General features: G+C 58.0%; 2 protein-coding genes across 3 annotated transcripts in view; both read right to left on the bottom strand.

Moving 5' to 3' along the window:
- Positions 1-4,886: 4,886 nt before the first annotated feature.
- Positions 4,887-8,001, bottom strand: CPLANE2 (ciliogenesis and planar polarity effector complex subunit 2). 2 transcript variants are annotated; one of them, XM_063353787.1, is made up of 6 exons: positions 7,944-8,001; positions 6,545-6,672; positions 6,297-6,449; positions 6,061-6,185; positions 5,818-5,957; positions 4,887-5,232 (listed from the first exon to the last, which is right to left on the bottom strand). In XM_063353787.1, exons 2-6 carry the CDS (start codon positions 6,648-6,650, stop codon positions 5,004-5,006), a joined length of 753 nt encoding a protein of 250 aa, XP_063209857.1. In that variant the 5' UTR covers positions 6,651-6,672; positions 7,944-8,001; the 3' UTR covers positions 4,887-5,003. The 2 variants fall into 2 exon arrangements, with proteins under 2 accessions (XP_063209857.1, XP_063209859.1); XM_063353789.1 differs by lacking the exon at positions 7,944-8,001 and having other exon boundaries at positions 5,818-5,891; positions 6,545-6,755.
- A 1,547-nt stretch (positions 8,002-9,548) lies between these two features.
- The window catches only part of FBXO42 (F-box protein 42), a 51,946-nt gene continuing 37,564 nt past the window's right edge, over positions 9,549-23,930 (bottom strand). The window contains exons 5-10 of the mRNA XM_063353926.1: positions 16,321-16,474; positions 15,155-15,265; positions 14,791-14,887; positions 13,667-13,723; positions 13,081-13,197; positions 9,549-12,926 (exon numbers count right to left, since the gene is read on the bottom strand). Of these exons, the coding sequence (XP_063209996.1) occupies positions 11,829-12,926; positions 13,081-13,197; positions 13,667-13,723; positions 14,791-14,887; positions 15,155-15,265; positions 16,321-16,474 (1,634 nt within the window). The 3' untranslated portion in view covers positions 9,549-11,828. The remainder of the gene's footprint in view (positions 12,927-13,080; positions 13,198-13,666; positions 13,724-14,790; positions 14,888-15,154; positions 15,266-16,320; positions 16,475-23,930) is intronic.

Here is a 23,930-nt window from a genome sequence, read left to right as displayed (position 1 = left end):
GCCCTCTGCACCACCAGCCCCCCCGCCACCTGCAGCCCCTGCACCCCTCCTGTCACTGTCCCCAGCTGCGTCCGCACTGCCGTTGCCATCACCACCACCATCACCACCACCACCACCACCACCATCACCACCACCATCGCACCCCACATCTGCATCCCCGTCCCATCCCCGCCTGCAGCCTTGTCCCTGTCCCCAACTGCGTTTTCATCCCCATCCCTGTCCTGTCCCCACCCCATCCCAATCCCGTCCCCATCCTCAACTCAATCCCATCACAATTTTATCCCTTCCCATCCCAATCCCATCCTCTCCCCAACCCCATCTCCATCCTATCCTTGACCCATCCCCATCCTCAGCTCGATCCCGTCCCAATCCTATCCCTTCCCGTTCCGTCCCCATCCCAATCCTGTCCCCGTCCCCAACCCCATCCCCGTCGTATCCTCATCCCATCCCCGTCCTCATCTCAATCCCAATCCCACCCCATCCCCATCCCAAACCTATCCCCATTCTGTTCCCGCTCACATCCCAATCCCATCCCCTTCCATCCCCATCCCAGTCCTGTCCCCGTTACTGTTCCCATCCCCATCCCAATCCCGTCCCCTCCCATCCCCATCCTGTCCCCGTTACTGTTCCCATCCCCATCCCAATCCCGTCCCCTCCCATCCCCATCCTGTCCCCGTCCTCATCTCAATCCCAGTCCCATCCCAGTCCTGTCCTTTTCCCCATCCATCCCAGTCCTGTCCCCATTCTGTTCCCATCCCAATCCCATCCCCTCCTGTCCCCATCCCAACTTTAACCTGAATCCCAGTCCCAAAATGAATCCCACCCCCTCCTGTCCCCATTCCCGTTCCAATCCCAGTCTCAATCCCATTCCCATCCCGTCCCCATCCCCTCCCCACCCTCGGGGACACCCCAGACCTCGGCCGGGCGGTGCAGAATCCAGCCGGGACACCCAGCACCTCCCAACCTCCCCTTCCCAAAGGATTTCACCCTTTCCAACCCATGGGAAGCAAAACACCCCCCTAAACCCCCCCCAATTCCCGCTGCTCCCCCAACACTTTCCCCCTTTTTGCACTTTTTTAACCCCAAAATTCCAACATCTCCAAGGATCCCTCCTGGGAATCGGCACTTTGGGAACGCGCCCCAGATCCCACAGCTGTCTCGGGGTGGTTTGGGGTCCCCGCCACAGGGTCACCCCCCTCCCAACACTCCCCAAAACCCCCATTTGAGGGGTTTTCACCCCATTTTTATGTTTTAGGGGGGGATTTCCCATCCCAAACCACCCCCCAGCCTCCCATTTATTTGCGCTCGGGGCCGGATCCTTCCGTCTTTCCCTCGAAAAACCAGGGATTAAACCCTTGGGACGGGACTTTTTAGAAAGCTCAACTTTTTTTTTTTTTTTTTAATTAAATATATATATTTTGAAAAAGTGACTTTTCCCCCCCCTTTTTTTTTTTTTTTACTCAAAACCCTCCAAACTGAGCCCAAACCCAGCGGCGGGGGAAGGCTCGGGAGGTGGAGGCCGAGCCGCCGCTTGTTTTTTCCCAGCACTTTTTGGGATTTTCCTGACATTGTTTTCCAGTTCTCCGGCCCGGATCCCGCCCGGCCCATTGCCGCCCATGGGAAACGCTCCATTTTAGGGTGATTTTCCCCCTTTTTTGAGTTGTTTTGTTTTTTTTTTTTCCCCCCAAATCCCCCTTTTTTGGGGGAGGGGGGGGGGGGGGCAGAAGCAGGATCGGGCCCCGGCGCACGAACCGGACACTTTGCACGGGGAAAAGTTGCCCAAAACTCTTGGGGTTTTTTTTTCCCCATTTTAGTTTTTTTCCCCCCTATTTTACCTTTCCCCCCCCATTTTATCTCCCCCCCTTTTCGCTTCCTCCCCCCCCCCGCATTTTAGCTTCTTTTCCTCTCCCCCTTTTTAACTTTTTGCCCCCGCTTTTAACTTTTTCCACCCCCTTTTTAACTCTTCCCCCCCTTCATTTTAGCTTCCCCCCCCTCAAAACGCTCCCCGGCAGCCGGCGATTCACCGCCGCACCCATGGGTGCCCCTATTTTTTGGGGTGGGGGGAACACCCCCCCCCATCACCCTTTATTTTGGGGGTGCTCCCAGCCCCCCCTAACCTTTCGGAGTCCCCTGAACCTCCCAAAGTTCCCCCCAAACCCCCCAAACTTCCCCCAAAAACCCACCCCACCCCTTCGGGGGTGCACCCAGCACCCCCCACCCCCCCCAGCACCCCAATAAGTGGGTTTTGGGGTGCACCCCCCCCCCAAAAAAAAAAAAAAAAGCGTGGCGCTCACCTTCCTCGGCTGCCAGGGGGGGGACGGCGGTGAGGAAGAGGAGGGTGAAGGCCAGGGGGGCGCCCGCCATGGCGGGGGGGGTGTCGGTGGCGGGGGGGGTGGGGGGGTGTCGGGGTGCACCCCACAACCGGCGGCGCCCAGCGCTGTGGGGCGTGTGGGGCTGAGCACCCCGCTCCTGTTCATTCATGCCCCGAGTGATGTCACCCGGCCACGCCCGCTCTTAAAGGGCCAGGAGCCGCTCCCAGTACCCCACCAGTACGGCACTGGGAGGGCCCGATCCTGAGGATGGGCAGGTTTTGGGGGGTGGGGGGTGTGTGTGCACCCCCCCGAAGCGGTGGGGTGGGTTTTTAGGGGAAGTTTGGGCGCTTTGGGGAGGAATTTTGGGCGGTTTGGGGTTCTCCGACAGGTTAGGGGGGGCTGGGAGCACCCCCAAAATAAAGGGTGATGGGGGGGTGTGTCGTGTGGCCCCTCCCCCCCCGCCCCCCCCCCAAAAAAAAGGTATACCCATGCGTGCGGCGGTGAATCTCCGGCTGCCGGGGGGCGTTTTGGGGAGGGGGGAAGCTAAAATGAGGGGGGAGAGTTAAAAAGGGGGTGGAAAAAGTTAAAAGGGGGGGCGAAAAAGTTAAAAGGTGGGGCAAAAAGTTAAAAATGGGGGGAAAATAAAACCTAAAATGCGGGGGGGTGGGGCAGGGAAAATGGGGAGGGGAGCTAAAATAGCGGGAGGAACGCTAAAATGGGGGGGGGTAAATAAAAATGAAAACTAAAATGGGGGTTTTGGGGGTGGGGGGTGTCCGGGCCCCCCCCGTGGCGCGGGTTTTGGTGGGGGGGGGGGGGGGTGCGTGGATCCGGATCCGCCCCGCGGTGCTGGGTGCGTCCCGCAGCACCCTGTGTGTCTTCCCCCCCCCCCCCCCCAACCCGCCTCCCCGCTCCGGCCCCGAAGGGGTTAACGCGCCCCCCGTCCGCCCCCTCCCCTTTCATTCATAAAGCGGCGTGGGAAGGGAGGGGGGCGGCAGCCAATGGCGGGAGGGGGCGTGGCCAGGCGGCTACTCCAGGCTCCTCCCCCCGCCCACCAGCTCGGTACCGGACAGTGGTGGGGGGGGAACTCGGGGAGGGGGTGTCACTGATTTGGGGGGGGCGCTGTCCGGCCCCCCCTTTTCCCGCTGAGCCGGAAAAAGGCCGGAACCAGAAATCGGCTTTTTCCGGCCTAAAAATAATGCCGGTTTTCCGCCGCGACGGGGAGGAGAGTCCGGGCCCTGTTATAGGGGGCGGGGGGGGGGGGGGGGCGCGGGGGGCTGGATCGGGCCCCAGCACCCCAAATCTGGCAGCACCCCCCCCCCCCCCAAATCCCCCAGCACCCCCATCCATCATCCCGCAGCACCCCAAGTCCTGCCTCATCCACAGCACCCCCCCGCACCCCCAATCCCGCAGCACCCCCACTCCCATCACCCCAAAACGCCCCAAATCCCGCACCCCAAATCCCCCGGCATCCGCAGCACCCCAAAATTCCCAGCACCCCCCAGTACCCCAAATACTGCAGCACCCCCATCCCCCGCACCCCAATTCCCACCGCACCCCCTCCTGCATCGCCCCCCCCCCAGCACCCCAAATCCCGCAGCACCCCCAGCGCCCCAAATCCCGAACCCCGAGTCCCGCAGGGCCCCACCCCCAGGATCCCATTGCACCCCGAAACGCCCAGCACCCCCCACCCCAGCGCCCCACAGCGCCCCAAATCCCCCAGCACCCCAAATCCTGCATCATCCATAGCACCCCAAAGCACCCCAAATCCCCCAGCACCCCAAATCCTGCAGCACCTGCAGCACCCCCATCCCCAGCACCCCACAGCACCCCAAATCCCACAGCACCCCAAATCCTGCATCATCCACAGCACCCCAAATCCCCCCAAATCCCCGCACCCCAAATTCCCCAGCATCTGCAGCACCCCAAATTCCCCAGCACCCCATTCCCATGATCCTGCAGCACCCACAGCACCCCAAAATCCCGCAGGGCCCCACCCCCAGGATCCCATTGCACCCCGAAACGCCCAGCACCCCCCACCCCAGCGCCCCACAGTGCCCCAAATCCCCCAGCACCCCGAATCCCGCATCACCCACGGCACCCCAAATCCCCCAGACCTCGCAGCACCCCAAATCCCCTGGCACCCCAAACCACCAACACCCCCCCCAGCACCCCAAATCCCGCAGCACCCCCACCCCATCCTCCCAAAGCACCCCAAATCCTGCACCCCAAATCCCGCAGCACCCCCACCCCATCCTCCCAAAGCACCCCAAATCCCGCACCCCAAATCCCGCAGCACCCCCAGGATTCCCCGGCACCCCAAATCCCCCAGCACCCCCATCTCCAGCACCCCCACATCCGTCACCCCAAGGCACCCCAAGTCCCCCACCCCGGCACCCCAAAACCCTCAGCACCCCCATCTCCATCGCCCCCCAGCACCCCCCCACCCCAAATCACCCGGCACCCCCCACCCCAGCACCCCAAATCAGACGAGCCGAGGCACCCAAGGATCTTTTTTGTGGAAAAACGTAGATTTTTGGTCAAAAAGCACCTTTTTTCCCCCCTCCCATTCCCCCCCCCCCATCACAGGGGTGCTCGGGCAGCGCTGGTTAATGGCGGGGGGGGCCCAGAGGCCACGGTGAGGGGTCTCCGGTACTGCAGGGGCCCCCCAAAACCCACCCCACAAGACGGGGTTCAAGCTGGGGGGGACCCTTCGTCCCCCGGGGCGACGCCGGCGGCGATTTGGTCCCGCCGCCAGAGCCTCTCCACCAGGGCGTCGAGGAGCGGGGCGACCCGGGCCAGCCCCCCCCGGCCCCCCCCGGCCCCCGGCCCGCTGCTCGCCCGCAGCACCGGCAGCCCCCAGGTCCCCTCGAAGGCCACCACGTCCCCCTCCGTCACGTCCGCCTGAGGGGACAGGTCGAATCTGGGGGGGGTGTGGGGGGGACACATGGTCAAGGGAGACACCAACACCCTGAAAAATTCCCCCCCAAACCCCATAAAAATAAGTGGGAGATGCCAAGCCATCGGTGCAATGAAGTGGGCACGTGCTCAGCCCGCCAAGGGACCGAGTGGTGGGGTGCAAATCCACTTGCGGGGGGGGGACACACAGTCAGGGGAGATGCCAACACCTCGAGAAATCCCCCCCCCCCGGGGTGGGGCAAAAGCCCATAAAAAGAAGTGGATGACTCTGAATCCGTCGGTGTGATGAAGTGTGCACGTTCTCGGCCTACCAGGGTACTGCGTGGTGTGAAATACAGGGGGCAAATCTGCTTGTGGGGGGGGACACGCAGTCAAAGGAGACACCTGCACCCTGAGAAATCCCTCCCCGGGGGGGGGAGCAAGACCCTATAGAAACAGGTGGAAGCGGTGAATCCATTGGTGTAACGAAGTGTGCACGTTCTCAGCCTACTGAGATGCCAAGCGGTGTGAGATACAGGGGTACAGACCTGCTTACGGGGCAATGTGGACCCCCCCCCCCCCCCCCCCAGACACCCCCTGAGAAGGATACTTGGTGCCGACGACCACCCTAACGAGGTTTTCTTCGTCGGGACCGATGACCCGACTCATCTGGGCCGGCAGCTCCTCGAAGGACGAGCGGTCGGTGAAGGAGAAGAGGAAGAGGATGGCGTCCGCTTCCTCCTTACAAGACTGGACACCCACCATCATGGAAGGGGGGGGGTGTCCCGGGTGTGTGTCCCCCCCCCCCTCCCAAGACTTGTGTGTCACCCCCCGCCCCTGCCCCGAGACTCACGGGCAGAAGATGCTCGAATTTTTTCAGGGCGCCGTCGCCGCAATCCCAAAAATGCAGCTGGAAGATGACGGGGCGGCCGCTGGCCCGCAGCTTGGCCGGCCAGTAGACGGTGGTGGCCTCTATACCTGGGAAGAAGTGTTGGGGGGGGGACACACGATACAACATTGTCACCCCCCAGGGGGACATCCGGGGGCTGCTGGTGTGTGTGTCGTCGTGCCCCCCACCCCCCGACCTACCCAGGGTCTCGTGGTGGCCGGGGGGCACGGGGGTCCCCGCCAGCGTGGCCACCAAGGCCGTCTTGCCCACGCCGCTCTTGCCGGAGAGGAAGAGTTTGTAGGTGACGGTGGGGGCGGCCAAGGGGGGGGGCAGCACCGGCCGCTCCAGCAGACCTTGAGGGGGGTGTGGGGGGGATATTTTTAGGGTGCTGGCACCCCATTATGGTTTTGGGTTTTTTTTTTTGGGGGGGGGGGGGCGCGGGACTCACCGAACACTCTCCGCTGGTTCTTCTGGAGGATGGAGTCCAGGTAGGGGCGGCCGGCGGGGGACAGGAGCCAGCCCGGCTCCAGCACCGAGCCCCCCCGCGCCGCCATGGGCCACCCCCCCCCCGGAACCCTGGGGGTGCAGGGGAGCCCCTTCTGAGCCCCCCACCCCCGGGGTCCCTGTGCCACCGTGGGGACCTTGTCGTCCCCGTCCCGTCCCCCCCCGCGTCCTTGAGCCCCCTTACGGGGTGCTTGACCCCCCCTCTGGGGTCCCTGCCCCCCCCCCCGGGATCCCAGCACCCTCCCATGAGGTCCCTGAATCCCTCTGGGGTCCCTGCCCCCCCCTCCCGGGGTCCCTGTGCCACCTTGGGGACCCTGTGCCCCCCACCCCGGGTCCTTGAGCCCCCTTTTGGGGTGCTTGACCCCCCCTCTGGCGTCCCTGTGCCCCCCCCCCGGGATCCCACCACCCTCCCATGGGGTCCCTGAATCCCTCTGGGGTCCTTGACCCCCCCTCCCGGGGTCCCTGTGCCCCCCTGGGGACCCTGGCTCCCCCCCCGGGTCCTTGAGCTCCCTTATGGGGTGCTTGACCCCCCCTCTGGCGTCCCTGATCCCCCCTCCCGGGGTCCCTGTGCCCCCCCCCGGGATCCCAGCACCCTCCCATGGGGTCCCTAAACCCCTCTGTGGTCCCTGACACCCCCCCAAGGGGCCTCTGACTTCCCACCATGGGGTCCTTGAACCCCCCCCATGGGTTCTCTGTACCCACCCCGGGGTCCCAGCACCCTCCCATGAGGTCCCTGTGCCCCCCCGGGGTCCTTGACACCACCCCCCCCGGGGTCCCTGCACCTCCCCCTGGGGTCCCTTCATGCCCCCCCGGATCCTTGACGACCCCTCTGGGGTCCCTGAACCTCCTCCCGGGGTCCCTGCACCCCCCCCGGGGTCCCAGCGCCCTCCCGTGGGGGTCCCTGACCCCCTCTATGGGGTTCCTGTGCCCCCCCCGGGGTCCTTGACCTCCCCATGGGACACCTGACCCCCCCCCACGGGGTCCCTGAACCCCCCCCACGGGGTCCCTCCACCCCCTATGAGGTCCCAGCATCCTCCCACGGGGTCTCTGAACCCACTCCCGAGGCCCTTGACCCCCCCATGGGGTCCTTGAAGCCCCTCGGGGGTCCTTGACCCCCCATGGAGTCTCTCCCCGCCCCCCGCCCCGGAGTCCCTGTGTCCCCCCCCGGGGTCCCAGCATCGTCCCATGGGGTCCCCGAGCCCACCCCCCCGCCCATGGCGTCCTTGAACCCCCCCCCCGTGGGGTCCCTACCCCCCAAACCCAGCAAAGGGGATGCAATGCCCCCCCCCGCCGTGGACTTCCCCCCGCCCCGCCGCGGTCCCTTTAAGGCGCGGCCGCCTCACCTGCGCCCGCTTCCGCCTCGCGGTGACGTCAGCACGGGGGGCGGAGCCTCGACACCGCCACGCCCCCTTTGCCGCCGCGCATGCGCGGGAGGGGGCGGGCACGTGGAGGGGCGCAGAGGCCGAGCCTATGGGGATGGGGGGTTACGGACCCTATAGGGGATGGGGGGGCGGGAATGGGAGACCCGGAGCCTGTAGGGGATGGGCGGGGATGGGGGGGGGAATGGGAGACCCGGAGCCTATAGGGGATGGGGGGGGGAATGGGAGACCCGGAGCCTATAGGGGTTGGGGGGGCCCTGTAGGGGACACGGACTCTATAGGGGATGGGGGGGATGTAGGGGTCACGGGCCCTATAGGGGATGGGGAGGGGTTCAGTGCGAGATCCGGACCCCTATAGGGGATGGGGGGCTGTGGGAAACCTGGACCCTATAGAGAAGGGGGGGGGCCCTGGGGGAAAGCCGGACCCTACAGGGGATGGGGGTCTGTGGGGAACACGGACCATATAGGGGATGGGGGGGGATGGGGGGTCACGGACCCTATAGGGGATGGGGGGGGGGCTAAGTGAGTCACGGACCCTATAGGAGATGTGGGGGAGGGCCCTGTGGGAGACCTGGACCCTATAGGGGCTGTGGGGGCGTGAGAGACCCAAACCCTGTAGGGGATGGGGGGGAGCTACGAGGAGATGTGGACCCTATAGGGGATGGAGGGGGGAGTGGGGGACCCGGACCATATAGGGGCTGTGGGGGTCACGGACCCTGTAGGGGATGGGGGGGGCCCTGTGGGAGACCCGGACCGTATAGGGGATGGGGGGGTCACAGACCCTAAAGAGGATGGGGGGGAGCTACGGGGAGATGTGGACCCTATAGGGGATGGAGGGGGGAGTGGGGGACCCGGACCATATAGGGGATGGGGGGGTCACAGACCCTAAAGAGGATGGGGGGGATCTACGGGAGATGTGGACCCTATAGGGGATTGGGGGCAGGGAGCTGTGGGGAACCCGGACCCTATAGGAGATGGGGGGGAGGGCCCTGTGGGAGACCCAGACCCTATAGGGGACGGGGGGGGGTGGGGTGGGGAGTGTAGGACCCAGACCCTATAGGTGATGGGGGGGCTGTGGGGACCCAGACTCTATAGGGGATGGGGGGGTTCCCAGCCCTGTAGGCGATTGGGGGCCGGGGTGGGGGGGACAAGAACCTGTGTCCAGCGCTGCCCCATACGGGGTCCCCAGTCCCCAGCCCCACAGGCCCTGGGGTCCCCCAATGCCAACTACTGACAGCGCCAGCCTTCGGGGTCCCAAACCTCCAGCCCCGGCAGGATTTGGGGTCCCCATCCCCAATTTCCAGCCCCACAGGCTTTAGGTTCCCCAATTTCCACCACTCTCCCCTTTTTCTGAACCCTCCCGTTCCTCCCCCCCTTTTTCCCGCCTCTCTCTGTTGCTCCAACATCCCCCTATAGAAAACTTACCGGTTTTGTTTTTTTTTTTTTAACTCAATAAGACCCCAAATCCCCCTTTTCACCCCCAAACTCACCCCCCGGCCCCCTCCCCAAAAGGACCAGCCATCCATTTCTTTTCCTTTTTATTTGTTAAACTGCTAAAAATTCATCAGGATGGGGGGGGGGGGGGGAGGAGGAGGGGAAATCCATTAACCACCCCCCTCGCCCCCCCCCAAAAATATACACAAGATTTTAAATATCACCGAAAATTGCTTTTCATTCCTATGCTCGGCCGAGCCCGATGTGGGGGGGACACCTGAGTCGCGGGGGAGGGGGGGACAACACCTCGCTCACAGCACCAGCGGCTCACGGGGGGTGGGGGTATCAAAATTTGGGATGAATTCATGGTTGACGGCGCAGAACATGCCTTTCCGCCACCGACAGGGATGGAGGAGGGATGGCCCCGGCTGCTCGGTGGGTTTGGGGCCATTTAGGGGGATTTTGGGAGCGGTTGGGGACGGAGATCACGTAAATGTTGGGAAAACGCCCCTCGAGGGATGCTCCGTGCAAGGAGAGGGATGTCAACGCAACGTCAACTCAATGTCAACCCAGCGTCAACCGAACATCAACTCAACGTCAACCCAACATTGAACCAACGCTGACCCTACGTCAACTCAACGTCAACCCAACACTGACCCAGCGTCAACCGAACATCAACTCAACGTCAACCCAACAGTGACCCAACGTCGACCCAACGTCAACCCAACACTGACCCAGCGTCAACCAAACATCAACTCAACGTCAACCCAACAGTGACCCAATGTCGACCCAACGTCAACCCAACGCTGACCCAACGTCAACTAAATATCAACTCAACGTCAACCCAACAGTGACCCAACGTCAACCCAACGATCCACCGTCCATCCCTTTTTTTTGGACTTTTTTTGGGGTGAAACATGCAAAGGGGAGGAGGGAATCGATGCCAAAGCCCCGACCACCCTCCCCGCGGCCAAGCTTAAAAGTGGAGAAGAAACATTTCCTAAATCACCTTTAGGTGCTCCTGAGGTTTGGGGGGTTAAAAAACTGCATTTTGCCTTCCCTTTGGAGAAATCAAATCGGTTTGGGATTGGAGCGGGAGAGGCTGGATTTAACGAGGGATTTATTTACAGAGGCGGAAAACGCCGCAGACGAAGCAAAACCCTCCCCATCCCCACGCGGCTGGGATGCGATTTAAGGCTCCGACCGGCAAAAAAAGCTCAGTGGGGATGGAGGAGGTGGGGGGGGGCCGAAATTGAGGGGGAAAAGGGGCCACGTCATGGCGTTGCCGGTTTGGGGAGGATTCCCTACTTTTCGGGTGCTGGAGGTTGGTGACCAAAACCTGGCAGAATCCGCCCATTTCCCCCCATCATCTGGAGGGGAAAGGGAAAGAGAAGGACGCCCAGGTTTAATCCCTTCGGATTTCAATTTGAATTTTTGCGGAAGGAGGAGGCACGTGCAAAGACGAGGTGCAGCTACTGCCACGGAGGCTGCTCACGCCCTCAAATTTACCAATATTCATCTTTTTGGCTGGAAAAAAAAAAACCCAACCCCGTTCCCAGGCTACGAGGTGCTGGTTCAGCCTTGGGCGGGTTTGGGTTGTTTGAGCGAAACGAAACCTTCAAGTCTAGAAGGGAATTGGCAGCCAAACGTCTCCGTTTTGGGGGAAGAATGGGATTTTTTAGAGTAAGCGGTGTGGTTTTTTGCCGATCAGGAGGGATCAGGGCTGATCCCAAAGCCTGATCCAGCACAGGGCGGGGAGAGGGGGATGCTAACTCCCGGCTAATTCTTAATATTTTTGGCATTTTAATGCAAAAAACCCCTGTCCTTTCTTCCTTCTTACGGTCCCGTACGGCGGCCAGGAAGGAGCACGACAGGCCAAAGGGGCGAGAGGCAGAAAAAAAGGCATCGCGTTTGTGTCGAGCAAAGGTTTGCAGCGCTGGAAGATTCCTGGTATTGCTCTTGTTTTCCTTACGGAGTCAAGCATGGAAATAATCGGCGCGCGCAAGGTGACAGCCTCCTGCCTGCCGCCGTTTGGTTTGTTCGTATCAAAACCCACTTTTCCTCACATCCCAGGGGGAGTTTTGGAAAGATCCGAAGCCTCTCAAACCCCCTGGAAAATAAAAACCAACCCCAAGAGGATATCGGCTGGCAGATTTCCCTACCTCACCCCAAATCCTCGCCTCGGCTCGCAGCGGCACGGGTTCTTCCCCGCCTGTAAACATGATTCGCTTAACTGGGGTCTTACTGGGAAGCGGCGGGGCAGCGCTGGAGGTTTTGCCTGGACTTTTATTAGTTTCTCGCTCCCGAATTCACAGTTTGAAACGCCTGCGTGACAGAGTAAGGGCTCGGAAAGGAGAGGGAAGAGCCGCGGAGAGGGAGGGGAGAAGGTGACGGCGGCGAAGGGCTCGGGCCGCATTATCTTTTTGCTCGCACAAAGTACAAGGCATTTGTTTTGGGATAGTATTTCACGTTTTGTTTCTTGTCCATGAGGCCACCGAATATGATTAATTCCCCTCTGCCTTGCACTACCGTGTGTAAACTGGTTTCGGGCGGTCCCACCACCGAACTGCTGTTGAACACTTTCCATTTGACTCGTCCTTTTTCCTTGGTGTCTTTAATGTCCAGCACGTACATCTGCATGGGTTTGCAGTTCATACTCTGGTATAAAGGCTTCCCCACGTTGAGGGATTGGGGAGGGTGGTGGCCCAGGCGGCGGGCGATGGGAGGTAAGGAATGGCCGTCGCCTTGGGTAGAGCCCGGCCGCGCCACCGAGCCCGTCTCGGCACCCGGGGACCCCGGGGAAGAAGCCAGCGGAGGGCTCAGCGCCGCAGAAGCCGAGGAGCCTTTGGAAGAGAGAGCTTTGACGGCCTCCAAGCTCCTCCGGAGCGCGCTGGGGGAGACGGCCCCCGGGAGGGAGCTGGCGACGTGGGGCGGCGTGTGGATGCCGTTGGTTTGCTCGGGGGGGTTCCTCACGCCGGCGCCGACCGTCCTGCCCTCCACACCATCCATCTGGCAGATGATGGAAGCCGGTTTCTGTTCCCAACTCAAGTCGACGGATCCCAAACGCAGGTCTTTCTGCTCCGGCAACGATCCTCGGCGCGGAGCCAGGGCGAGCCCCACTTTTAGGTCGTATCCTTCAGCGGCGGAAGGCGTGCTGGGAGATACAACCTGCACGGGGCTGTCCAAGGAGGCACCGCCGGCCGCCGTGGCTCCGGGCGATAAACTCCCACCGTTGAGTACGGGGGAACTGTCCCCTCTTGCCGGGGAGAGGCTGCCTTCCCGGGATCCCGACGGGGTTTGCCTCTGCGCTCTGGGTCGCAAGGTGCCCCAGCGGCCATTGACGCAGGGAGCTTCGTCCGTGTTCCTGACGGGAGATTGAGAGCGGTATTCCCGCGTTTCGGGGACCAGGGCGGGCGGCGTGGCGCTGATGGGAGAGGGGCGAGAGTTCAGGCTGGGACTCAGCGGGGCTCTCCCGCTGGGAGCTTGGCTGAAGACCACGACGCACTGGCCCACCTGGAAGAGGAGAAGGAGAGACAAGAGGTGACAAATGGCAGGATGACCCTTCGCGCTGCGTTGGGGAAAAAATAGAGGGGTATGGAGCATTCTGGGCAGGCAATAAAGATCAGCGGATGTAGTTGAGAGAGCAGAGACCCCACCGCATCCGTACCCTGCAGGCAGGATGGCACCACAGCTCCGGGGCTCCGTGGTCTTCGTTCTCCACCTTTAGCGGCTGCCACGTCCAGGGGTTCGCGTGCATGTGCAGTAACCAGGCGTCTTTAAACAGCTGTGAAGACAAGCGTGACAGATTTAGGAGCCCGGTTTGAGATTTAGGAGCCTGGCTTGCGGCTGAGATCATCCCAACAGAGGTAGGAGCGGTGCTTTGCTGCTGCAGACGGAGGAATGGTGACCCAGATCAGGATCTGACCACCCCGGAGTGACTACACCCTACCCTGGCCACGGACAAATCCCTTCATCTCCATCTTCTACCCCAGTATAAAATCAGGGCTAATTCTTCCGAGGCTCAATTAACTTCGTGAGCTGCTCAGATAACGCCTGGGGTGTTTTTTTCTTAATTAAAGCAGCTCTAGCAATAGCTAGACAGCTTCTCTGGATTATCTACTGCGTGGGTGCCCAGATTCGCAGGATAAAATGCCACCTGGGTAACGTGCGGGGTAGCCCCTTCTCCCCAGTCCAGCACCCAGTTAGAGCGAGACACGTGAAGTTCATGCCCATGTTCCCCTCGGGATACTTACTGCATTGGGACCGCCACAGCCACCCAGGATTAAAATGGTTTCGTTGTCTATTACGATCTGGAGGGGACAAAGAACAGCGTTTTTCAAACTGGGAAGGACGCGAAGTGGTGCCCAGCGCCTTCGGCAAGGCCTTCAAGTGCAGGCAGAGCCAGGTTACGGCTTCTCAGCCGCGCAGACGCTGCCGAATAATTGCCCACCCCGGGACGAGGAGTGGAGTTGGGATGGAGAGCCAGTTTTGCCGGGCCCGAGGCAAAGCGGGATGCAGGGCTCACCCCACTCGCGGTCCCAAACGGCTGGCGAACCAGCTCCCCTTACAGAGGAGGGCAATTAGCCTTCCTGAAGCTGAGCCAAACAGCAAGGGACTCAACACCCCTCTTCAAACAAGGGAGAAGGTGGAAGGATTGTCTGGGAGGGCACGTGCTTGCAATATTCGTTAGATGCTGGTGGTGGGCGAGATAGTCCCTTAATCTCCTTTTCCAGTGGATGGAGAGAAAGGAACTTCCAAGCGCGATCCATCTGATCTCTTCTGGGTACCCTGCTGAGATGAACTGCACGCTGGGGACCCCTGACCATCTTCCTGGGGACCACGAAGGGAAGGCAGAGCTGCCAGCTGCGACGGAGACACCTGCATCGAGCTCCGTGACTCCCACGCGCTCCCGCCCCGGGCAGGCAATAAAACAGGCGCTGCCAGCCCCGTGTTTCGAGCGGGTACAATCCCGAGTCTCCAACCGAGAATCGGGAGAGCGGAGCAATCAAAAGGGCCCCGAGCCAAACCAACTTGTGATAACGCTTCATTGATCTCACACGCCACGGGGAACGATCAGCGGGAGAAAATAGCAATTTGTTTTCTAGCAGCGCTCATTAGAGTTCTGAGTCACGCGCAAGACACGGCACGGTACCTGCCTGAGCGTTAGGGAGATTAAAAAGTGCAGCCTCGCAGAACAGATGGCTCCAGAAAACAAGGGCCCGTCGGGCAAAGGCTGCAAAGATAACTTGGAAACGGGGCGCTAGCTTTCAGGCGACCTGCAGAGAGCTGCCTGGAAGCTGGAAATTAAGCGGTGTCTGGTTTGTCTTTGGCAGCGTGTGTCGGTGCCGGGGAGCTGAGCTGGGGAAGGAGAGCTCACCTGAGACTGGCCGCCTCGCGGGTGAGGGCTGGGCCCAGAGATGTTGGGCTTGGACCAAGCCCACTGCTCGAGATCCAGCACCCAGACGTCATTGCTCCTGCAAGGAAGAGACAACAAGCATTGCCGATACAACCAGAACCTCTGGGCATTTGAAACATGGGTTCAGGGCAGAGTTTTAGGGCAGAATTGGGTTCTCCACAGGCTGGAGCCTTGAAGGGCTTCACCACGAGATGCGAAAGGTGCGCTAAGGCAGCCCACAGACTCCAAAACCCTGCGGAGATTGCCTTCTGAAACGCTATGAGCTACCCCGGGACCACCACAACAGGCTCCTGGCACCCGTCAGACACCCTCACCCCAGACTTACATTTGCCGAGATCCCAGTGAACCCCCAAAGACGATCATTTTGTCTTCGATGACACAGGAGGAGTGTCCCGCCATGGGAGGGGGGCCGTGGGTGGTCACGATGCAGTTCCACCTGGGCAAAGAGAAAGACATTCACCATCGGGTTGGAAAGGAAAGCGCTGGATGAATGGCAAAACGAAAAATGCCAGGGGACGACAGAGTCCTCGAGAACATTTTCCAGAGGAAAACCTCAGGGAAAACCTCCAAAGATCCAAATAATAACGAAAGTAATTACAAATACTAATGCGCTAAACATTTTTAAAGCATGACAAAGTCACAAGGCCAAGTTGGAAATATCGCCCCTTTCAATTAAGTTTGCCCTGAATTATTTCCAACGCGGTTTAATTACAGCGTTCTTAACGACACTGCCCAAAAGTGCATTGGATAATTGACACTTTTGATGATGAAAAGTTCTCAATGAAAGAGGAGCAGGAACCAGCGCCGCTTTGATACAGCATTCGCTCCTTTTCTCACACACAAGCATCGGTGAGAAAGGCCGGTCCGAAACCAGCCGAACGGTGTTTGAAAGGAGAAAGGAAAATTCCTGCCATCTCCGCGGTTGCTGCTGGATGCTTCACTAGGAATCCAGGAGCTTTAAAGGCAGAGAGCTTACTGAAACGCTGCATTATCCCGCTTTATCCTGTCTCCCCCCTTGGAGGGCCACAGGAGCTTTGAGTTTTGGACCATCGCTAAAAGCAAGGCCTCCAGGAGTTAAGGTTTTATCTCCTCCTTTCTTCAGAAAGACCTCACCGCTCACAGCCAAATCGATGCCGCTTTTAAAAGATTCACATCTTCACATCCAGATTTCCCACCTGGCTGGAGGGGAACTCTCGGGGAGTCTGGCATATTTTAGGTACGAGTCGAGAGCTGTACGGAAGCAACCCCCACCACCCAAGGGGTGCCAGACAGCAGCGTGCCCGTGTCTCCGGTGCGCTCTTGTGTTTTCGGGGGTTTATTCTGCTGTTTCAAAGTAAGAGACGCAGCAGGATTAGGCACACCTGGGAAAGCAGGACGGCGCAGAGCTTCCCAGGTGGGCTCGGAGCGACACCCGCCAGCATTCCTCCAGCCGCGTTCCACACATTTGTACAGGATCAAAGCTTGGGCTTCGAATCCAGATGTTGCCCTTACCAGTTTTTGGAGGGTGAGTAGGTATGGATTTCATCGAAGAACCTCTCTGGCTGGTGCAGAGGGTAAGGGCTCGGCCGCGTCCACCCACCGAAGAGCACAAGCAAGTCCTTGTAGACCACGAGGGTGGCCCCAGCCTTGGGCGAGGGGTACGAACCTGGGCAGGGGATAGAGAAGGAGGAAGGTTAGGGAAACCACGCTCCAACACAGCCACCGAACTCTGCATCGGTTTCCCTGAAGTGCGACAACAAGGGGACTCCACCTTTTTTTTTTTTTTTTAAAAAAAAAAAAAAAAAAAAGGCAGAAAAGAAGGCAAAATTAGAGTTGGGAGCCTGGGAAGAAAACTACTGCCAATTTGTGTCGTCGTAATTAGTAGGAGCCTGAAAGCACATCTCATGTATGGCAAAACATCTGTCACTCACTGGCAGGAAATTGCTAGCTTTCTAACGTATCCCTCGAAATTATTGCTTTAGCACTGAATAAAAGCAATAATTACTTCCAAATACCTAGTAACTTCTCCCCAGGGAAGGAGGGAGAAGGAATACCAATTCTTAACGCATCCGGCGTTGCTCGTGGCAGATCGCTTGGGTACTCACGCACCGAACCCATTTTTTTTTATTTTTTTTTTGGCAAGCGGCACGATTAAACCCTAAACGCTTTGCTGCGTGATTTAACAGTCACTCCTTGAGTCTGCAGAACGAAGCGCTCCTCTAAAAATCATTTAGAGACTTTTTGTTTAGCTTGTTTGAGGTTCAAAAGGCTCCGCAGGAGCCAGGGACCTCCCGTGTAGGACCTGGGCGAGCAAGCCGATGTGACCCCCCGGGCTCGGCATACCGTTGCGACGCGCTGCCCTCGGAAAATGCCGCGCGTGCCGAAGGCTTTCCTGCGGCGCAGCAAAGCGCCAAGTTTGCCGCACAGCCTACTGCTGCTCTCGTACGACCCCGCCGCCTGCGAGCGCTGTGTCACCACCTCGCTGATGCGTTAGGCGCCGGCTTGCTTCCCGGGAAAAGCTAAAGGCAGGGTCGATGCGTCTGAGCATCCTCCTTCGCACCGCCGTCACCGGCACCAGGCAGATTCCTCCGCCGCTGCAGTCACGCTTTCAAAATAACCAGAAATACATCACCCGAAAAAAAGGGACGCGCGTGAAGCGGGGGGCAGCTCAAGGGCAAGGCCGCGCACGTGGCCGCGGAAGCACCGTCACCCTCTCCAAAAAGGCTGGTACGCCAAACCGACCTCTCGCCTCCCCTGTCCTAAGAGGACTTTGGAGAAACGTTTTTAGCAGGTAATGACACGCAGACCCGCCGACTATTTTTAAAAGAAACCCAGAGCGGCTATTTTAAGACGCTGCAGCTGAGAAAAGCAATTCCATCGCGATGGGTTCCAGGTGGCGGGTGGGAAGAGCCCAGTCCAAAAAGCAACCCCCGGCCAGACGCGGAGGAGATGATGGGCGCAGGGTCCCCGAGCCTTTCTCCAGGGACAAAATGCGCTTTGTTGCTGCTCTCGGGTATACAGCTATGGCGGAAAAAGGGAATAAAGTCATGCAGGAAACAACTCTTGTGCTGGGGGAACATACGTAGCGTGGTCAGAGCTATATCCAAGGTCTCCTTAAAGACAAGAGTGCCAGAAGAGGGTCACATTTGGTTACCCTTTGTTCCCAAATTCCAGTTTTCCTGGCTCATTCTGTGGCTGTGTGCAATTTATTAATTAATGCCAGCAGGTTTCCAGCCTAAATATTTCCCCGGCAGAGCGTGAAGTTGCTCTCCCAAGCTTGGCATCGCAAACTGGACTGCTAGAAACATTTCAACCTGACTCGCGGAGAATCGGCTGGCTCGGCTTCTCCATCGAGGAGGTCGCGAGGCAGCACACGGTGAAAGGCGCTGGGTTGAAATTGGGGTCTTTTTAAACAAGAAGGGTTGGTGAGAGCCATCCCACAATGGAGAAACAGATGGGTACTTGGCTCAGAAAGGTCCGGGATGGTGCGGAGTGAGAAAAGCCACCCTCCTACTGCTGTAACCTGAAGGTCAACCCCAGCCTCAGACACCGAGACGGTTCCCAAATGAGTCACCACCGGGTAAACAGCCCAGGGCAGAGGCCGGCCCTGGTTTTTCAGGAAGCTTTGCCTGTTATTGGAAGTTGTAGGGGTGTAAATGAGCAGAGTTTCATTCTGCAATGCAGGAAAAAAACCCTGAATTTTACAAGTCAAAGGAAGAGCTGGCCTCCCAAAAGCCTCTTCCCACCAGAAAGCTGGGGTATCTACAGACGCGCTCTGCCAAAGAGACGCACCACGAGCCTGTCAGAGCGGAGAGGGCTTCAGAAATCTCGTGTTCGAGCAGAAACGGTAGAAACCCGGGGAATTAATACCGCTTATCTCTAAAGCAGGGGAGAGACGACGGGTGTTGGTGCCACCGTCCCCGGGAAGGGCAGGAGCACCTGGAGGGAGGCAGAGCACCGCCTGCCCTGCCCCGCCGAAGACTGGGAGCCTTTGTGACTTCAGGTCCCAAGTATGCGGAGGAGCACAGGGACCAGGGCAGCAGGGACATCAAAGGGACAGGGCTCAATTACGTGGGGCCCCGTAACAACCTGCTCAAAGTCCGAGCTCCCGGCGGGGCGTTTCAAAGGCTTGCCGGAACCTACTTGACATGGGAGGGCTTCTTCCTCTTCGCAAATGAAACGGCTTGTGTTCCTCGCCACCGGACTGAAGTGCCGGCGGAACGTCGTTAGCTAATTGCACTGGTTTCAACTGCTCTCCCTTGGTCAGGGCTGGTGAAGAGCAGAGAGGATGGGTTCTGCCCGGCTGGGTTTCTAAACTCCACGCCCTGATAACACCATCCAGCCCGATATCAGATTATCTTTCCTGAGGGATAAAAATTCAAGCAGGCAGAGGGTGCAGCGCGATTCACGGCCCCTAAACATAGAAGGCAACATCCCTTTTACAGCTGATGCTGTTTATTCAGTCGGGATGAGCAGCTTAAAGCTGGTCCGAGCTTCCCCCCCGCCAAAGTTGATGGATTTTCCTGGCTCGCAAAGCAGATACATACTTTTCAAAAAACAAACAAACAAAGAAAGATCTCCGGCTTCCACGGATGTTTGGAAGAGAAATACCAGCCTCTGATGGCTTCTGACACAAGCTTTGGATGCTATCTATTTAGGATCTGGCCTTATAAGCATTTTTTAAAGCCCATTTATTCAGGTCTCTAACGCAACGGGAGCAGCAGTCGCAGAGATCAGCGGCCACAAAAGAACAGCCTGGCTGGAAGGGCAACGCGTAACACGAATTTCCAGAGCAGCCTTTTACCCCCGCAGCCCCGAGCCACTCCGAAAATGAATATCAAGTGGAGCTAGAAATGAAAACCGAGTGCGGGGGGTGTGTGTGTGAGAAAAATAATAAATAAATAAATAAATAAATAAATCACGCGGTGCCTGATTTGATGCGATTACCCAGATGAAAGGATCCGTTCAGATCGATATCATCGGGGGAAATATTGTGAGAGAGACGCGCTGGCGCGGAGCCAAGGGTTTGTACCGTCTTGGGGGGAAGGTTAAGATATGGAAAAGTGTTCGGGGGTTGTAGCGGGGGGATAAATCCGGGGGAATTTTATCACGGCAGACTAAGCTTTCTGGAGACAGATGAGACGAGAGCTACTACTGACAACCGGGGGCCGTTGTTGCCGGGTCTGATGGATTTTTCAAGCCGCCCTAGCTCAAGCATGAGACTTCGCCATTCTCCCTGCGACTCCAGCGAGCTGATCGGGAATCATCGCCAGCCGATTCGATTGACGTGAAATGCCAGGATAAACAAAAACCAGGCCCGCAGCCGCGTTTCCAATTTCAAAGGTGAGAAATTCCAGCGAGCTCATCCAGCAGCCGGTGGATTTCAAGGCGCAAAGGAAGCCAAGCTCCCGAGGTTCAAAAGCCGCCCGCAATCTGCACACCAAAGGTGTAGGAAACCATCCCGGGGAAGGGCTCGGGGCTAATAGCCACCACCTGCACCAGTAAATAGAGAGGCCAGGCGATGGTCCCGCTCCGCTGTGGCTCGAGCCACGCTGGAAACACGGCAGCCGCCTGCCAAAGCCGGCCTCTCCCTGCGAACAAATTACATTTGTTCAACAAATTACATCTCTCATCACAAGGACGCGCTTAATTCGGTGGCTACATTATCAGGAAAGCACGTTATAATCCCAAAGAAAAAGCCAGAGGGAGATGCTGAACCTGCGTAGTCTGGTACAAAAAGCACCATTTGCCGGTGACGGGCGCTGGTGTTTCCTAAATGGTTTGTACCTCGGCAAAGTCAGAGCGTTTCAGTATAGCCCACCTGCAGAAGAATGAAAAGTTTAGTGGGATTTCACCCCGAGCAGCTTGTGTTGCTTAGGGAAGAGTCAAAAAGAAGTGGTAAAAAGCAAATTCCTTTTATGAAAGGAAAAAAAATAAAATAAAATAATTGACCGGGCTGTTGGATATCACAGCAGAAACGGGGCTAAAAGCATGGCTTGGACTTAGTGCGCTCTGGCTTAAAAAAGCCCGTCTCAGACCTTTCCTCGCAGGAGGAGCCGGCTGTCCCCTTGCCGTTTTAAACCGTGTCCCTCTCTGGGATTGCTGCCTGGGAAACGGGGAGCTCGTGCTCTCCTCCATGGCTCGGCAGAGGGAGAAACCTGCTGCGCTGTCTCCGAGTGACCGGCAGCAGCCGGGGGCTGATGCTCGGTCTGGATTCATGGTCTTGGTCCGGCTTTTAGGCTGGCAGAGACTTAAAGACGCCAAATCGCGGGTCCTAAGCTGGAGACCTCACCCACCCCAGCACCACCATCTCCCCCAGCCGAGGGGTTGCCTCAGCCGCACTCCATCACGCAAAGCTCCATCCCAAACTTCCACGACAGCGTGAAAGCCCCCAATTTTTCCCCTTGGATGGGAAGGGAAACCAGAGAAGGAGAAAAAAAAAAATAAAAAAAAATAACAAATCCCTCTGCTTCCCAGGCCAGCCGGGATTTTTCCGCAGCAGTCTGCGGATTTGCCCGAAAGCTTTTCCCCTGCCAGCAGTTCGCGAGGTTTCACAAGGGGAAGACGACAAGCCGGGGAGCGGTGGCTCAGAGGGCAGGATACAGCGTGATGGGCAGAGGATGAGCATCCCGGCAATCCCAGCGTTAGCATCGGATTTGGGAGACGCCAAAGGAGAGCTCCTATGAGAACCTGGACATCTCCATGGCATATCGAACATATTTCGGGGGTCGGACTAGATGATCTCCAGAGCTCGCTTCCAACCCTACCATTTCTGTGATTCCCGAAGTCAAATACCAACATTTCGGACTCGCTGCTCAGCTGCCTCGGATCCAGCATCTGACATTTACCCATTTTTATCTCCAAGATGTTCAAAATGGGGCACTGGGATTACAAACATTTTCAAGACCGGCTTTGACTGGGTCTGCCTAAACTTTAAAGCCTTTAAGAGCCAGGAAAGTATCATTTCCCCTTACCAAAGCCACATGTGATTTAGTGTTCCCTCAAATGTGGCTTCCAAAAAAAAAAAAAAGAAAAAAAATTTTCCTTGCTCAGAAGTAGACAGGAATTCAGCTTTGCGAGAGGAAAAAAAGAAAAATTGGACAAGATCCGATTTGTCTCCCCCACAGGGAGATAAAACTTTTGCAGGCACATACGGCTGCAAAATACCTCTTGGGGTAGCGCAGGAAAAATATCTGTGCACCATTGCAGAGGGGTTTTTGTTGGGTTTTTTTTTGGTTTTTTTTTTTTTTTTTGCAAGTTAGGGGGGTATATAACCGAACCACAGCAGCGCCCCCCTCGCCCCCCGCCCCGATGTTTACACACAGAACAAGTTCCCACCAGGCTCTCGGTGTTGAATTTCCACCTTACAATGACACGGGCTGACGGTACAAGCCCCGTCAAACCCACGGCGTCGAACCCAAGGTTTGGTTTCTTGCAACCTTTACAAGGCGGAGGCAGAAAGCCCCGCCGGGGGGGTGGGGGTGGGGGGGGTGTTAAGTCACCTCCGCGCTTTTGCAATGTCACACTCTTTTTTTTTTTTTTTTTTTTAACCTAGGAAATCCTTACATGCTGCGACTCGGAGCCCGATAAAGCTGTTGAAAAGGAGAGGCAGTGCCCTCTGAACCCTGCGCAACACGGATTACTGACTCACTCTGTGCTAACGCTGGGCAAAAATGTCCTTATGCAGCAAGTTGAGCAAATGGCGAAGAGACGAGAGTGCCAGAATGCCCCGGGGCTTTGCCCCCTTCTTCTCTTAATAACCGCAAACGGGGATCGATGCGATTCGCGCCCCCCCTGGATGCCGAGGGAGAGGTTTTATTAGGGGCGGGCCTGAGCGTTTCTCGCCGGCAGCATCCCTCCGAGGTGCCGAGTACTCCTCAGGGTGAGGTCACCCCCTATTCCCCATCGCAATCATCGCCCCGGCTTTTGGGAAACGCTAATTTGGCCCCGCGGTAAAGGGCGCCGCCGTTGCAAAAGCTGCCTTTCCCTCTAAGGTGGGTGGAATCCGAACGCCAGCCAGCGATCCGCCCCTCTCTGCTTTAATACTTGGGGGTTTTTTTCCTCCTCCCTTCCACTTCAGCGATACCCTGCAGACTTTCAAGCGATTTGAGTAACAGTCTGACATCCTACACAAAACAGCTCTGCCGCTTAATTAAAGAGCTCAACGCTCGCAGAGAAAAGGGTTGATCAGCTCCTGCGACTTTGTCTTCCCTCCAGGAGGCAAAGGGAGAGATGGAAATTGCTGTATCAGGCTACAACCACGCCATAATAAGCGGCTAATTGCAGGGAAGGGAGGGAGGTATGTGTGGGTTAGCGGAGGAGCGTGCCCCGGCTCTGCTGAGCTCCACACTTTTTGCTCAAATCCCGCTCCCGGTTTGTTTGTCACGGCACCAGGGAGGCAGCAGAAGCATTTCAGACAGAGAACCCCCAAATTACCGGCATTTCAGGAAATGGCTGCCGTGTAATTTGAGGTTATAGCTACCACGGGGCTAAAAAACCCTCGGCCATCCTTTAAAGAGCATCCTGTGGGCACAGTCAGAAAAGGCTGCTCCAATAAGCGCGGAAAACTCGGCGCTGGGAAGAGCGGGGCTCCGCTGGTCTCCGAAGTTTGCTGGAAAGAAAACGCAGCTACTTATTGAAAATCCGACATCTACCTACTGAAAGCCCCAGTCCAACACACGAAGGGATATTCAGTCCGGCTTTTTACATCTCCCTTTTAACCAGCTCTTCCCTCATTTGCCGTCTTTCCCCTTAACTTCATTTCCAAGCCATCGGTTCCTCCACTACGCTTTCTTCACACGAGGAGCGCGCTTTTTTCCCCTCGTTCCGGTAAATCCGGCGCTTAACGCCAAACTCCCTAAATATTTCACGTCAGGAAGAAATGTTCATTTTTTTGGACTGCAGACAAGCATGAGCTGGTGCTTCGTCATTCCACGTGCCTACCAGATTTAAGGAGATTTTCCAGCAGATGCTTTTGTGAAAGATATAAAAATCCGGCTGCGAGCATGTAGAGTCTTTGAAAGCACATCACGCTGGGTTGGGTACGTACTGTAAAGGGAATATTGCGCATTCAATCTTCGGTATTACATAGTTAATCTTGGTGGAGAGAGTCCTTAAGGCAA

Source organism: Chroicocephalus ridibundus, chromosome 16 (genome assembly GCF_963924245.1).
Source record: "Chroicocephalus ridibundus chromosome 16, bChrRid1.1, whole genome shotgun sequence".
Lineage (NCBI taxonomy): Eukaryota > Metazoa > Chordata > Aves > Charadriiformes > Laridae > Chroicocephalus > Chroicocephalus ridibundus.
Note: the sequence above shows the minus strand (reverse complement) of the source record. Positions and strands in the feature narration are given on the sequence as shown.

Excerpts from the sequence above, each read along its gene's own strand:
- CPLANE2 (XM_063353787.1), bottom strand. The coding sequence starts at position 6,650 with ATGGCGGCGCGGGGGGGCTCGGTGCTGGAGCCGGGCTGGCTCCTGTCC. Across the intron at positions 6,450-6,544 it reads GAACCAGCGGAGAGTGTTCG|GTCTGCTGGAGCGGCCGGTG; the intron begins GTGAGTCCCGCG and ends ACCCCCCTCAAG. Across the intron at positions 6,186-6,296 it reads CGGCCACCACGAGACCCTGG|GTATAGAGGCCACCACCGTC; the intron begins GTAGGTCGGGGG and ends ACTTCTTCCCAG.